Raw genomic sequence first — 14,910 nt, 5'->3', positions numbered from 1 at the left:
TACCGCTAAACTCCAGAAAAAACTCCAACGAATCCAAAACGCCTCAGCCAGGCTCATATTAGACATCCCGCGTAAAGAACATATCTCTGGTCACCTGAAAAACCTCCACTGGCTTCCCGTCAATAAGAGGATCACTTTCCGGCTCCTAACCCACGCACACAAAGCACTCTACGAAATCGGACCAGAATGCCTCAACACACGACTGTCCGTCTACACCCCCTCCCGCCAGCTTCGTTCTTCCAACCAAGCCCTTGCCACTGTACCTCGCATCAACAAGACCACCATGGGAGGTAGATCCTTCTCATACCTGGCAGCTAAAACCTGGAACTCACTTCCCACTTACCTTCGCCTTACCCAGAACCACCTAGCATTCAGAAAGCAACTTAAAACGTGGATATTTGACAAGTAATTCCCACCCCTCCTTAAGCGCCTTGAGACCCTCTGGGTATGTAGTGCGCTATATAAATCCATTGACTTGACTTGACTTTCAGATGTGGGGAACTCCTCGGGTGAACCTGTTCGCCACTCACTAGAATGCTCACTGCCCGTCTTTTTGCAGTCTCCAGTATCCGATGCAAGGAGCCTTGGGGGACGCGTTTCAGTTGAGTTGGGGAAGACAACTCCTTTATGCGTTTCCCCCCCATACATTTGATTCCTCGGGTTCTGAGGAAGATTCGCCAAGACCGGGCCCAAGTCCTATTGGTCGCCCCGGATTGGCCAAGAAGGGAGTGGTACACAGATCTTCTCCACCTCTCCTCTCACCCGCCCCTCCGTCTCCCTCTCAGGGCAGACCTCACTCAGATGGAGGGGCAGGTTCTACACCCCCACCTCCAGACATTATACCTTCATGCCTGGAGATTGAACGGGGCAACCTGAATTCCTTTTCTCTTCCACACAATGTGGTGGATGTCATTTTATCGGCTAGGCGTGACTCCACTAAATCTATTTATTCCTACAGATGGTCTAAATTTGTCACCTGGTGTGGAGAGAAGTCTGTAGACCCTTTGAAAGCCCGTTTATCTGATATTCTCAAATTTGCTCTCTCTCTGGCGCAGCAAGGACCTGCTGTTGCCACAGTCAAGGGTTATCTCTCGGCGTTGTCGGCATTTCTATGTTTGCCGGACCAGCCGTCCCTTTTCAAATCTCCTATAGTCTTCAGATTTTTGAAGGGTCTAACGAATAAATTCTCTCCTACTCCCTTAATTGTACCTCAGTGGGACTTAAATCTTGTTTTAACATACTTGATGGGTGCTCCCTTTGAGCCCTTACACAAGTGTCCTATGAGGCTTTTGACTTTTAAGACAGTCCTCCTCGTTGCAATTACCTCGGCAAGGAGGGTAAGTGAGCTTCAAGCTCTTAGTTCCAAGCCCCCTTTCTTGACCATTCATGCTGAACGAATGGTTCTTAGGACCAGGGCTGCTTTTCTCCCTAAGGTGGTGACTCCCTTCCAGCTAGGACAATCCATTATCCTCCCTACCTTTTATCCTCCACCACACCCTTCCAAGGAGGAGGAGAGGTTACACCGTCTGGACCCTAGGAGGGCAGTGAGCTTTTACCTGGACAGAATTAAAGACTGTTGTGTGGATGACCAGCTCTTCATTGGGTTCGCTGGCTGCAATAAAGGAAGAGCGGTTTATAAAAGAACTCTTTAAAGATAGATCATCCTCTGTATAAAGATCTGCTACTCTTTGGCCGGTAAGGAGCCTCCAGGGGGTATAAGGGCTCATTCTGCAAGGCTAAGTTGTCAACCTCAGCCTTGTCTAGAGGTGTTCCTGTAGAGGATATTTGTAGGGCCGCAACTTGGTCCTCCCTCCACACTTTCGCGAAGCATTACTTCTTGGATACCGAAGTGAGGAGGGACAGCCTCTTTGCGCGCTCTGTCCTCCAGGACTTTCTGGTTTAGGAGAGTGGACACCCTCCTCCAGGAGTGGGACTGCTGTGGGACTCTATTCACAAGGTGAAGAATCCACAAGGCAGATGTATCTATCAGAAGAACAAGTTACTTAACTTCGGTAACGCTTTTTCTGGTAGATACAGTATCTGCCTGTGGATTTCTCCCTGACCCAAACAGCCTCCCCGTTGTCCACTCTTCTATACCAGAGAAACTGTATTGTTTTTGTTTTATGGTTAAAAGAAAATGTCATTTCAAATGTTTTCCTACATTTGCTTCACAGTGTGTGTGTGTTACCTCGACTTTCGTGTACTGTGTATACTATGTATGTTTCTACTGTCATTGGTCTGTCCGTGTGCCTCGAAGGCACGGAAAAATTCAGAACTGATGTTATCACGCCAGCGTGGGCCTATTATGGGCGTCGATGACTTCAGCGGAGTCGTGTGCGATGCCGTGTCTCTATGACGTCCAAGTCCACGTCGGCGCGAGGCTGACGCAAGGATATATTCACAAGGTGAGGAATCCACAGGCAGATACTGTATCTACCAGAAAAAGTTTTACCCAAGGTAAGTAACTTGTTCATCTGGGTTGTACGGGCGAGTCCATCCCGACCAAATGACGACATCCAGTGTGTTCTCCTGTCCTGGCCAATCCCCTACAAATTTGCCATTGTGAATGTCTATTCACGGCCGACAAGTGTGGCAATCGTATTTAAAACTATTGAAGAGCTGTCATCTTTTCTTGGCTCACTTAGCAGGGATATACACTATATATACGCTGGGGACCTAAACTGCCACTTTGAGCCCCTGCGCGGCTTAAATGAGGGGGTGCTGACAGGTGAGGACCAACATTGGGGAATCCCGCTGTGCCAGTCTCCCCATTCGAAGTCCTGGTCCCCACTGACCATTCAGATTACGGCCCTAACTTTGAATAATTCAATTAGGGCCTGCAATGGTCTGACTCCCTCTGATATTCCGTCAAAGTGTACCTTCAACAAAAGGTCCAGAGAGTTAAGATTGGACTACATTATGGTGGAGACATGCTTATGGTCGAGGGTTCTAGACTTTGAGGTAATATCCAGGGTGGACAGCGACCACAACACATTGAGTCTGAAGATAGACAGCCCATGGCCACGGGTAAATGAAAAGGAACCTGCCCCAGATGTGGCCGAAGGGTTGTCTATAACCAATAAGACGTAGGGTGAAATGTGAGTAATTGGTGACATCACGAGAGGCAATACCTAAATTATACAGTTCAATTCTACCCCTTCTTACGAAGGTTGGTGCCTTTATCACTCAGCCCATAGCATTAGATTTTAATGGAAATATGCTGCGTGTGCATCAGGACCTAGTAGCCTGTCTAGCGGAATTTCTCAATCCCCCTGGCTCTAGCAGGAAGTGTAGGGTGCCTGTATCCTCCTGGTACAATGCATCCTGTAGGAAGGCCAAGAAAGATGGGAGAGACAAACCAAAAATCCGCTCTCTAAGATCCCAATATAAAGAATTAATGAATCACGCTAGGAAGGATTGGGACATGGAAAGATGGTCTAATCTTTCCTCTTCGTTGGAATCGAGAGATGCGCGCAGATTCTGGGCTATAGTTAGCACAGGGTCCGGAGAGCCCAGCTCCGCAATCTAACCCAATATTGAGGCGGGGGTCTGGGAGCTCCATTTTAAGACACTATATGCAGCCGTCCCAGGTCTAGAAAGCCCCCGGTACACACAATATCTGGGGACTTGGATGAGCAGGAATTCAGTGGGGGAGGTCCAGATTGCCATAGGAAATTGGCTATGGGAAAGGCTCCTGGCCTAGACAGACTTCCCGGTGACCTATTCCGGGATCAACCGGGGATCTGGGCCCCCTACCTGTGTGCCCTTTTCAATGCAGTTATGGGGGTACCGGGCACTTGGTTGGGAGCGGAGATTGTCCCAATTTTTAAGAAGAGCTCTCCACTGCTCCCTACCAACTATAGGCCCATTAGCCTCATTGATGTCCCCCAAGAAATCTTTTCTCGCCTAATTTTGGATTGGCTCCAGGAGTGGATGGAGGAGCATGATATCCTCAGCCCCGATCAGGCCAGATTTAGGAGGAAAACATCTACGGTGGACCGGATTTTCCGTCTCCTTTTGTTATTCTGGAAGACGGTAACATTAGAGGGTGGCAGTCTCTATATGGTCTTTGTGGACCTCCGGTCCACGTTCGATTTAGTACCCAGGAGCAAATTGTGGGCAGTGCTCTTGGATATGGGAGTTCCACATACAATACTGGCGGTTTTGATGAGGCTGCATGCACAAAACTATGCAGAGGTTAGATGCGGGAGGAATGGGGTGCTGTCGTCTAGGTTTCCAGTCTGCAGGGGGGGGTCAGGCAGGGGTGTGTCCTGGCGCCAACCCTGTTCTGCCTCTATGTGAATGGCGTAATATCGCATCTGGATGCAGTCCCCAACAATGATGCACCCAGATTGGCAGGCAGGAGGGTGCCGGCGATAATGTTCGCCGATGACACCCTCCTGCTTTCCAAGTCCCCTATGGGGATTCAACACGTGTTGGACGGTTTTATGGATTTTTGCTGATGCTGCGGGTTGCAAGTCAACGCGGATAAAAGAAAATTCATGATTTTCAATCCTCCGGCATCGACTCGCCCAACACCTATAGTGACCATTATAGTAATGGGGTAACCCTAGAGGTACTGGACCTGGGTAATTAGTAATATAAACAAACAATGGTCCGAGACCCAATTTTGTTGAAAGCGAGAGATCAAGATTTAAGTAGTTCAAGGTGTATATTAAATTCACAGACCTAAACACAATTAATGAAAAACAAAAGAATAGGCAACAGCAACAACCTCAGACTCTTTCATAGCATTTAATCCATTTTCTGAAACAAGATTCAATCTACAGTTATTTTACATTTTATATACAGTGCCCCGTATCTAGAGCGTGCAGTAAAGGAAAAGAAGGTGTTGAAAGGGCGTGATCGTGAAAAGGTGAAAAGGAGAGGTTTCACACAGAGTATACAAAAAATTATTCTATATTATTCAAGGAAACACCAGTCAAAAAAGAACTGGAACAGTAGATCCTGGCCACTTAGGTAAATCAATATGTAGTCCTTCTAGTTATTCAAGAGACATCAGATGAGTCAATGTCTGCACTGGGGGGGATAACATTAGTGGTCCAGGTATTATTGGATGTCGACGTTTCGACTCGTCTTGCGGCCTTCCGGTTAGTTATGCCTGGGCCATGCGAGTCTTCCTCAGGACAGGTGCAACGAGGCAAGGGATCTAGCAGATGACCCTATGGAAAATACAAATAACCATGAGGGTTGGGGCTGTTGCCTATTTAATTTAAAACTATGGGAAGGGGTCCAATTTGCTTACCCTTCACAGGATGAAGTAGGCGTAATGTCTTCCAAGGTAACTTGGTCCAAATAATTCAAATGGGGGTATTGAACAGATCCTCTGAAAAAATCAATGAGGAACCTATGTTTTACAATAATGTATACTTAGTAGAATTGATATCAGGATAAATAATGTAAAATTATTACCTTGTTCTGTGCGTAGGGGGTTCCTATCAAGATACTGAGACCATATAACACTATATGTCTCCTCAAACACAATCCATAGTCAATTGTGCTGCTTAGAGAAATCTTCACGTATTAATTTAGCCTGAAAAATTAAGGACCAAGCTGTGGTAAGTATCAGCACAATAGTGTACCCTAAATACTTAGAGAAATGGCCAAAAAAGGAGAAAAGGAGCCATTTACCTGAATTGGGCTGATTGTCAATGCTTCAATTGAAGGAAAATTCCCTCGCCGATCGAAAAACTTAACCGGCAGCTAAAAGCAAAGAAACAAGGATGAGTCCCCCTATCTAAGTTGGTCCGCGTGAGTATTCCTAGAGTAGTCCGGTTTACTCACATTTTCAGGACAGGCAGGGTGCTTCAGAGTAGACACGCGTCGGTAACCCCTGGACAGAGTAGTCTAACACCGAGTGTGGTGACTCTGTTGTAGCGCGTTCAGGGAGTAGAACGCGACGACGGACTAACCGGTACCCAACCACTTCCGGGTCGGAGAGGGCGAGAAAGGACCCTTCGCCCAAGTCATTATTGCAATGGAAACCTTCAGAGGACGTTAAAAAGGATGGGGGCAACCAAGGCCCTTATAATAATCAGCGCTAATTCATAGTATTTAGGGTACACTATTGTGCTGATACTTACCACAGCTTGGTCCTTAATTTTTCAGGCTAAATTAATACGTGAAGATTTCTCTAAGCAGCACAATTGACTATGGATTGTGTTTGAGGAGACATATAGTGTTATATGGTCTCAGTATCTTGATAGGAACCCCCTACGCACAGAACAAGGTAATAATTTTACATTATTTATCCTGATATCAATTCTACTAAGTATACATTATTGTAAAACATAGGTTCCTCATTGATTTTTTCAGAGGATCTGTTCAATACCCCCATTTGAATTATTTGGACCAAGTTACCTTGGAAGACATTACGCCTACTTCATCCTGTGAAGGGTAAGCAAATTGGACCCCTTCCCATAGTTTTAAATTAAATAGGCAACAGCCCCAACCCTCATGGTTATTTGTATTTTCCATAGGGTCATCTGCTAGATCCCTTGCCCCGTTGCACCTGTCCTGAGGAAGACTCGCATGGCCCAGGCATAACTAACCGGAAGGCCGCAAGACGAGTCGAAACGTCGACATCCAATAATACCTGGACCACTAATGTTATCCACCCCAGTCCAGACATTGACTCATCTGATGTCTCTTGAATAACTAGAAGGACTACATATTGATTTACCTAAGTGGCCAGGATCTACTGTTCCAGTTCTTTTTTGACTGGTGTTTCCTTGAATAATATAGAATAATTTTTTGTATACTCTGTGTGAAACCTCTCCTTTTCACCTTTTCACGATCACGCCCTTTCAACACCTTCTTTTCCTTTACTGCACGCTCTAGATACGGGGCACTGTATATAAAATGTAAAATAACTGTAGATTGAATCTTGTTTCAGAAAATGGATTAAATGCTATGAAAGAGTCTGAGGTTGTTGCTGTTGCCTATTCTTTTGTTTTTCATTAATTGTGTTTAGGTCTGTGAATTTAATATACACCTTGAACTACTTAAATCTTGATCTCTCGCTTTCAACAAAATTGGGTCTCGGACCATTGTTTGTTTATATTACAACACCTATAGTGGGCCCGGCTAGACTGGAGAGGGTACCGACCTTTCAATATCTAGGGGTAACGATTAACGAAAACCTCTCTTGGGGCCCCCAACAGGTGAAATCCCAACTTAAACTCTCCCAATCAATGGGAGGCATTCTTAAAATGTCAAATATATCGACATTTAAGCCAGTGAGCCCCGCACTGGAGATCTACAAGGTCAAGGAGAGGGCATCGGCTCTCTACGGTGGGGAACTCTGGGGGCACTCTTGCAGACCCGAAATCCCTAACCTGGAGAACAAGTTCATGCGGCAGCTATTGGCACTCCCCCAAAGCACACCTCTCCTTCCACTGAGGTTAGATCTAGGACTGAGCTGTATCCAGGATGAGCTAGCCCTGAAGCCTCAGGTTTTGGCGTAGGCTCCGGATAACCCCAGAATTGTCAAATTATAGGCTTGATTTGAAGGACGTTCTGAGCCTTAGAAGCGCAGCAAAAATCCCTTAGCTAGCATTTGTGAAACAGGAATGTGGGAATATGGGACTATCAGACCTCTGGTGCGAACCAGAACGGACGTGCAGGGAAGTCTCAGGTCAATTGCTTACAAAGTCCTTTATGGATTACAAACAGAGCAGATGGTTGCATGACTCCAAAGCTGGCTCTCTGACAATAACGTTTCTAACATTCAAACACTCACACGCCTTTGAGGAGTTTTTAAATGTCATTTATCCAGTAGGAGCAAGGAAGCTCTATATCCAATGGAGGCATGGAACATAACCATTAACCAGTATTATGCGTGTCTTTCATAGATTACCATGCTGAATCATTCCCCGTCGTCGAGACTGGAGTCTCCGGTACATAGAAAAGTAATGTCCTATAGACATACATAGTGAATAGTAGGCCTAAAGGCCTCACCTTAGTAACATTTCCATGTCCTTTTGTAAAAAGGACTAAACTCTAGACAAGAGCCAATCAGCTGCCATCTCCCTCTAGAACCTTCCTGGCAGGAGCCTCAGTCCTTTAGATTTTCTACCGCACGTTGTGCTAAGGGAGTCTCCACCTGAGTTCTCCTCAGGTTTGCTTCTAGAGCTTTATTTCTTTCAGAATTGGATTCTTTCTTGATAAGAACGATTTGTTATGGCTGACACTTAGAAGTTTTTTTTAGAGCCTGTAGTTCTTGTGGTAAAAAAAGGCTCCACATAGACTACCAACACAAGAAATGCTTATATTGCCTATACCTGGCTCATTCATCCAAGGACTGCAAAATATGTAGAACATTTTCCACAAAAACTCTCAAGGACCGAAAAGGACACCTTCTGATATGGCTCCAAAGGCTCAAGGACGGAGACAACCTGGAATCTTCTGAAGAAGATGAGAGCTCTTCAGTCTCCTCTAAACTGTCTCTCAAAAGGCCACGGGTAGCTACCCCTAGCCCTCAAGACACTCCTCCAAAGAAGACACCTGAAAGTCTTCAGAGGTCCAGTCAGCATCAGCGTCTGACAAGGTTCACACCTTCAGAAAACCTGCGCCGTCATAGACGACGTAATCATTGGCGCAAAGTAAAGCTGTCTCGAACGTCGACGACGGCATCGTCGACATTATCTTCAACGACGATTACTCCATCATCGACGGCGGGTAAGCCCTTGTCGTCGACCATTATTATTAAAAGGTCATCGTCGACGCCCAAAACGCCATCGACCACTGCAGCGCCGACTACTGTTTCAACGACAAAGTCCACTCCGTCGACGAAAGCCACGCCGACGAAGACATCGTCGACAAAAACATCATCGTCGACTGGCACACAGTCGACGAAGGCGGCGACGAGGCCGTCGGTACAGACACCGTCGACCAAGGCTTCGTCGACGATGAAGATACCGTCCACGGCAACGCCGTCGACTAAGGCGTCGACGACTATAAAGACGCCGTCAACAGTGACAGTCTATGAAAACTTCGTCGACGACGATAATCTCGTTAACGGCAAAGGTCCAGAATGAACAAGTGGTTAGCAACACAGTCTACGATCTCTCCGTCGACGAGCCAGGTGTTAATGACAAATTCTGGTTTCCATTCCACTTCGCAGGTCAGAAATCTCAGAGGGCAATCACACCTGACTTAACATCTCCAAGCCGGGTGCAAAGTCTACCACCAGCTCATCTTCTACAAGATGAAGACTCTGATGACGACGATATGCTCCAGGTAAACAGGCATTCGGAGCTAGTAGTGAAATGTCAAAGCTCGGACGAGGAAGTAGTCCAGCAGCATACAGTACAAATGCACATTACACCTATGGTGTCTGCCAGCATCACTAGTGACTGACTTAAAATTTCTGATTGACGACTATAAACAAAGATTCCCGGGATCACCAGCCCCTCAGCCAGCGGCGACAGTGCCATCGCCACGACCTCGACCGCCACCCTTGGTTCTCCGGCAGGAGAGGGTGCACATGTCTCCATCATCTGATGAAGAAGAAGGGGAAGATCAACTTGAGTAGGGTGAAGTACAGGATTACCTATCCGTTCATGTCGATTATGACATTGATTCTCCAGTGTCTCCAGTTCCCGCTACTTCAGACTCGCCACCGGTGGACATCTGTGGTTTCCACAATCTGGTTGAAAGAGCGGCAAAACGCTTCCACATAACAATGGAATCTCAGGAACATGACTGTTTCCTTTATGATTTTAAAGGTCAATTCCAATAATTCATTATGTATGGGAACAGGGTCTACAGTTGATGCAAACTGCAGCCTCCGTCTCGCCAGTAGTTCCAAGGCTGGATAAGAAATACAAGGCACCACCGTCAGCAGCAGCCTGTCTCAATGGACACCCTAAACCTAATTCCGTAGTCACTCAAGCCGCACAAAAGAATTCTAGAAATCCCTCATCTCCGTTGACAGCGCCACCGGACAAAGAGAAAGCTCGACAATATAGGAAAACGTTTTTCTACAATGTCAGCAATGACGGTGAAAGCAGCAAACACACTGGCACTAAGTTCAATCTATCCTTTTGGAGGGTCAGACGTCAGCTTATGAAATGATAGACTGTGCTATGGACATAGCGATGACAGGGTTCCAGCAGCTGGCTCAAGGCAACTTCATTTAGACAAGAAGTACAGTCTAAAGTCCTAGATATGCCTTATGATGGTCAACATCTGTTTGGAGCTAAGATCGACGAAGCTCTACAAAGTATTAAAAAAGACACGGACACGGCAAGAGCGCTGGGTACGCTCTAATACAAGAACCAGTCCTTTCGAGGGAACGGAGGACTAGGACTACCCTCTTACAGAGGTGGTTTTCAGAGCAGATCAACATACTCCTCCAACCAGGGTAGAACCCAATATCAGAACCGCCAGCAACAACAAGGCCGGCAATCCTCATACGGAAAGTCAAACTTTAGAGGTAAAAATCAAAGGAGGAACAATGGCGGACGCCAATGACCTATTCATCCAGCCAGTCCAACCCCTATCTACTTCTTTAAAGATTGGAGGAAAATTGACACATTTTCTCAGGAATTGGAGAAGAATAACCACGGACCGGTGGGTCCTTCAATTGATTCAATTTGGCCATTCCATGGAATTCGAAAGTATCTCTCCGACAACTCCTCCCCGCTGAATGTAGCACAAAAATCTGCGATTGCTTCTGCAAGAACTCTCGCTTATGCTCAGGAAAGGAGCGATAGAGAGAGTACCATCGTCTCAGAAGGGGGAGGGATTCTACTCCCGCTTCTTCTCATTCAGAAGGAACAGCAACAGGGACGAGCTGCAATACTTTGGGATTGATCAAGTCCCGGAGCATGAAAGGGGTGGTAACAGACTAACTAAACTCAGACTCCTTGAGTCCCGATACATTATCGACCTGCAAACCAAAATTCCAACAGGCCTTAACAGTGGGGAAGAACTGGCCATTCACCTAGGAAAATAAGCTTATAGACACATTTCCATGGCCACTAAAACAATCTCGATAGAAATGGTATCCCCATAAGGGGATACCACCAAGAGGTCTTTTCAGCGGTTCCTAGTGATAGGAACCGCCATAGCCGATCCACGGCAAGATTGATTTTTGGGGATGTGCTTGAATATTGGACTGTACTATCATACGCCATCACTCAATGAGAAAACTGAGATCAATAGTGTGTTAAATATATACTAGGATATTATTTAAGGTTTAGAACTAAACAAAAGAGCTAATAATCATAAATGTCTCTAAAAAAACTGTTTTAACACGTGTATTGAGTGTCAAACAAGTCCTGTCGATTAACGACTTGATTAGGCCGATCCACGGCTCAATGTAATACTGTTGAATATGTTTTAATATGTTTATACATGTTTGATATTATGAAATGTTTCAGTTCTAATTATGAACTGTGTGTATATGGTTTTTGCCGATTTTGCACATTCCAAGATGGCGCTCATGTAATATCAATGAGTTGTCCTACCTCGCTTTCTGTTTGAGATTGCACGCTGCACTTTAAAATGAGCTTCGGTGCAACACTCGTGTTGACACATTGATAAAGGGCTTGACCCGAAACGCGTCTGTGAGAAGCGCTTGAATAAATTTGGATAACTGACAAAACACCCCGCGAGTGCTGCCTTTTCTTTCCCAGCTGGGGAGGAGACTTGGAGATATATATATAGATATAGAGATATAGAGATATATAGAGATAGAGAGAGAGAGAGAGAGAGATAGATAGATAGATATCTCTCTATCTCTATCTCTCATTTTAACATCTTCTATGCTTATGACGAAATGAGCTCGTCATGAGCACACTAGCACTGTGCCTCATGATGAGCTGAGCTCGTCATGAGCACGGGGGTGCTGTGCGCGCCGCCCCCAACACAGCGGGGGAATTACCTCCGCTGCGAAGGGGTTAACCAATAAGTCAAAATACTAGTAAAAAAGCACACTTTCGTTCAAGAACACTTCTCTCATTTCACCAATATCCAAGGTAGACAAAGCTATAGAAACTCTTATCACTACAATTAACCTAATCCTAATAGAATTGCATTGACAGTTGTGCTTTCTTAAATCTCCAAGCGGCTATACATTGCTATGCACCCTGATTGCCTTTCCAGGCATCAAGACTGGATCCTCCACTTGTCTACCATCTTTGAGATTGGTGGCCTGCCTCCTGAAATGCATCAATACGGGCATCTGAAATGGACACAAGACTGCACAGTTTTTGAGATGATAAATCTTGTCCCGCCTGTCTTCATACGCCCTTGCGTCGAATATGGTTTCACTTATTTTGCTTCATTTGATGGCACAGATATGAATTGTCTTTCTCATGAATGTTTGCGTTAGGATTCAGTTTCTCAAAAGTGCTGTATTTTACCTATTGCTCTGTTTTCTGATGGCTGTGGATCGAAGTAAAATTACTCTTGTATATAGACGTTTTCCTGCTTTATTTTTTGACATCCAGGTGCTTATTTGGAGCCTAGTTGGAGTCTTTTTCCTCTTCTAAAACACTTCCTGAGGAGGCTATGCTCTGGCAGACTTGAGTACATTTGAGACTCAATGCTCTTTATTTATTTTTATAAAGACTCTTCTGATGGTGCTCTAAAGCAGCTGATGTGTGCTACATGGTGCCTTAGAAAACAAGTAGTACATTTTGCTTAAAAATAAATGTTGCATGGTTCCATAAAAGTAAGAGATTTTCTGATGGTGTACAAGTCAAATAAATGTGTAACACAGAAAGAACAAGTGCTGCAAGTATGAAATATTTCAATTTTTGCCACTTTACTTAAATTTTCATTGGGTTTCATTGTGGTTTGCATTGTATTTGCTAATGTTTAGACTGTGTAAATTTCAGATTAATTTGTTGTTGCTGGCAAGAAATATTGCCTTACAAATGCTTATTGATGATGAGCGCTGAAGTATTTGCTATCTATCATTTTCTCATAGCAAGTATGTAATAATCTTCTGTACTTAAACTTTTACAGGAAGAAGAAAATCGAAGTAGATCCCCCAGAAACAGAAAGTCAAGAAAAGAATAATATGCATATTAGTAGTGATGGACTGAATCTGCAAAGGGGACGGAAGGAAAATCCAATTTCTATATGGTGCAGGGTGGGGGTGAGAAAAGAGAACCTTGGACATCATAAACTGAAACACCGAACTATTAAACATTGCCATGCACAGGTTCAAGTCGAACTCCATGCAGTATAATCACTCGTGTCTAGCACTAAATATTTGCAATCATGTGTGATAACATCATTCCTGTGAGACAAATGCATTTAATATTAACTGGCTTTGACTTATCTCTGGGTTCTGTAGTGTAACCTAAAAACTGAACATACACTTGGATTTCTGAGAGCTTTGTTTATTTTTTTCCTAAGAGAAACAAGCAAATAAAAATAGGATAGTTTTGCCAAAAGTTTCCAAACCATATTTAATTACATGCGTTGTAGAAACAGGAAGTAAGGGTGGCAATTGCATTACTGATGATAAAAAGGAGTTCATAGTAGAAGGTTAAATTGTTTAGTAACAAGTGAGATTTTCCAAATTGAAGATTACTCAGCATAGGAATTCTCTGTTGAAGTTTGCTTGTTGAAGTGGTCATAAAATGAGGTTCAGTTCATTTAAAACTAAAGTTTCCCCATTAAAGTTAAGACTGTCAGCGGTGCAAAGGTTGAAGTGTTCGAAATTAAATTGGTAGGAAACGTTGCATGACCCAATCAGTGAGTGTGTGTGCGCCTCTGTTTTCCCTGGACAGAGCATAGCTGGTTAACAAGCAATGCATGGCCCAACCACAGTGGAAGTGTGGGCTTCTGTTTCTTCCTCCAGATCGAGCACAGCTGCTTCATGACATGGCCTGTGCATGACATCTATGGTACTCCTCTGCTGTCAGTGTTCTCATTTTGCATGAGAGGGCTCTTAGGGTTGTCGAAGTGCAGGCCTCACACTGGATTTGTACCCTTTTCTTGAGTGTTTGGACGTATGTTAGATAAAAACAAAAATATAAATGTATATAAATTCCAGCTTTGTGTGGTTTCTCTACTTATACAGCAGTTGTGACAAGGCTGCGGCTTGTATTTTTCTCCCTGCTTTTGATAGCTAGAGATGTGTTCTGTTAGTTAACTATTTGGGCTCCACTATAAATTCCATTTCCAACCTTAACCTTTGGAAACAGTGCTTTTTGACATGTTTGCCATCTCATAGATTATATCAGCTGTAAAGTAGAAACCACTTTTTCAAAAACTGTATTTTTATTAATTTTGTTTGTTTCTTCCTCTGTGTTAAGCTGTTATCAGAACTCGGTTTGTCCTTCATTCTGAAATGACCTTTGTGACAGATTTTATAATACTTTAAATTCTTTTGTTCAGTTTTTGATGGCTGAATTGCAGCTTTTCTCCTGACCCTGTATCCCACATGGAAGCAGTATTCTGGTCTTTGCCCTGCAAACCATACCATTTCTCCTCATACCACACTCCCCCTTTTACTCTGTTTTTGAAACCCTGGCCCCGGGGAGCACACAGTTGGTGTAAGCCATAATTCATAAAGCAAGCTGCTGAATTCCTTGCTTAGAGGCAGGGCCTGAAGTATTTTTGGGGAGGGTAAGTGCCTCACGTTCACCTGGGTTTGTGTATGTAACTGTTCAAAGTTTGTTTCATGTGCTCTTAAATGTAACATCATAAATTATATTGTGAATGTAGGGGGTCCAAGTCCAAACACAGATTAAATCTTTTAATAAAAAAATGCAGTTGATGATTCTTCAATGTATTAACATGTATGTTTACTTGCATTTGCGGAAGAAAGCATGTTCTGTATTGGACCAGGTGTTGCGGCCAAAATGAATATTGTGTTCACTTAAACTTTAGGTTGCAGGAGTTTTAATGTGTTTTCCTGGAACA

The 14,910-nt window shown here is 44.3% G+C and overlaps 1 protein-coding gene across 2 annotated transcripts in view; it reads left to right on the top strand.

The window, feature by feature from the left end:
* The window catches only part of CANX (calnexin), a 468,009-nt gene extending 453,833 nt beyond the window's left edge, over positions 1–14,176 (top strand). For both annotated transcript variants that reach the window (XM_086931347.1, XM_086931348.1), the window contains one exon: positions 13,000–14,176. In XM_086931347.1, the coding sequence (XP_086787473.1) occupies positions 13,000–13,053 (54 nt within the window). In that variant the 3' untranslated portion in view covers positions 13,054–14,176. The remainder of the gene's footprint in view (positions 1–12,999) is intronic.
* The last annotated feature ends 734 nt before the right edge of the window (positions 14,177–14,910 follow it).

Source organism: Lissotriton vulgaris, chromosome 7 (genome assembly GCF_964263255.1).
Source record: "Lissotriton vulgaris chromosome 7, aLisVul1.2, whole genome shotgun sequence".
Taxonomy (NCBI): domain Eukaryota; kingdom Metazoa; phylum Chordata; class Amphibia; order Caudata; family Salamandridae; genus Lissotriton; species Lissotriton vulgaris.
Note: the sequence above shows the minus strand (reverse complement) of the source record. Positions and strands in the feature narration are given on the sequence as shown.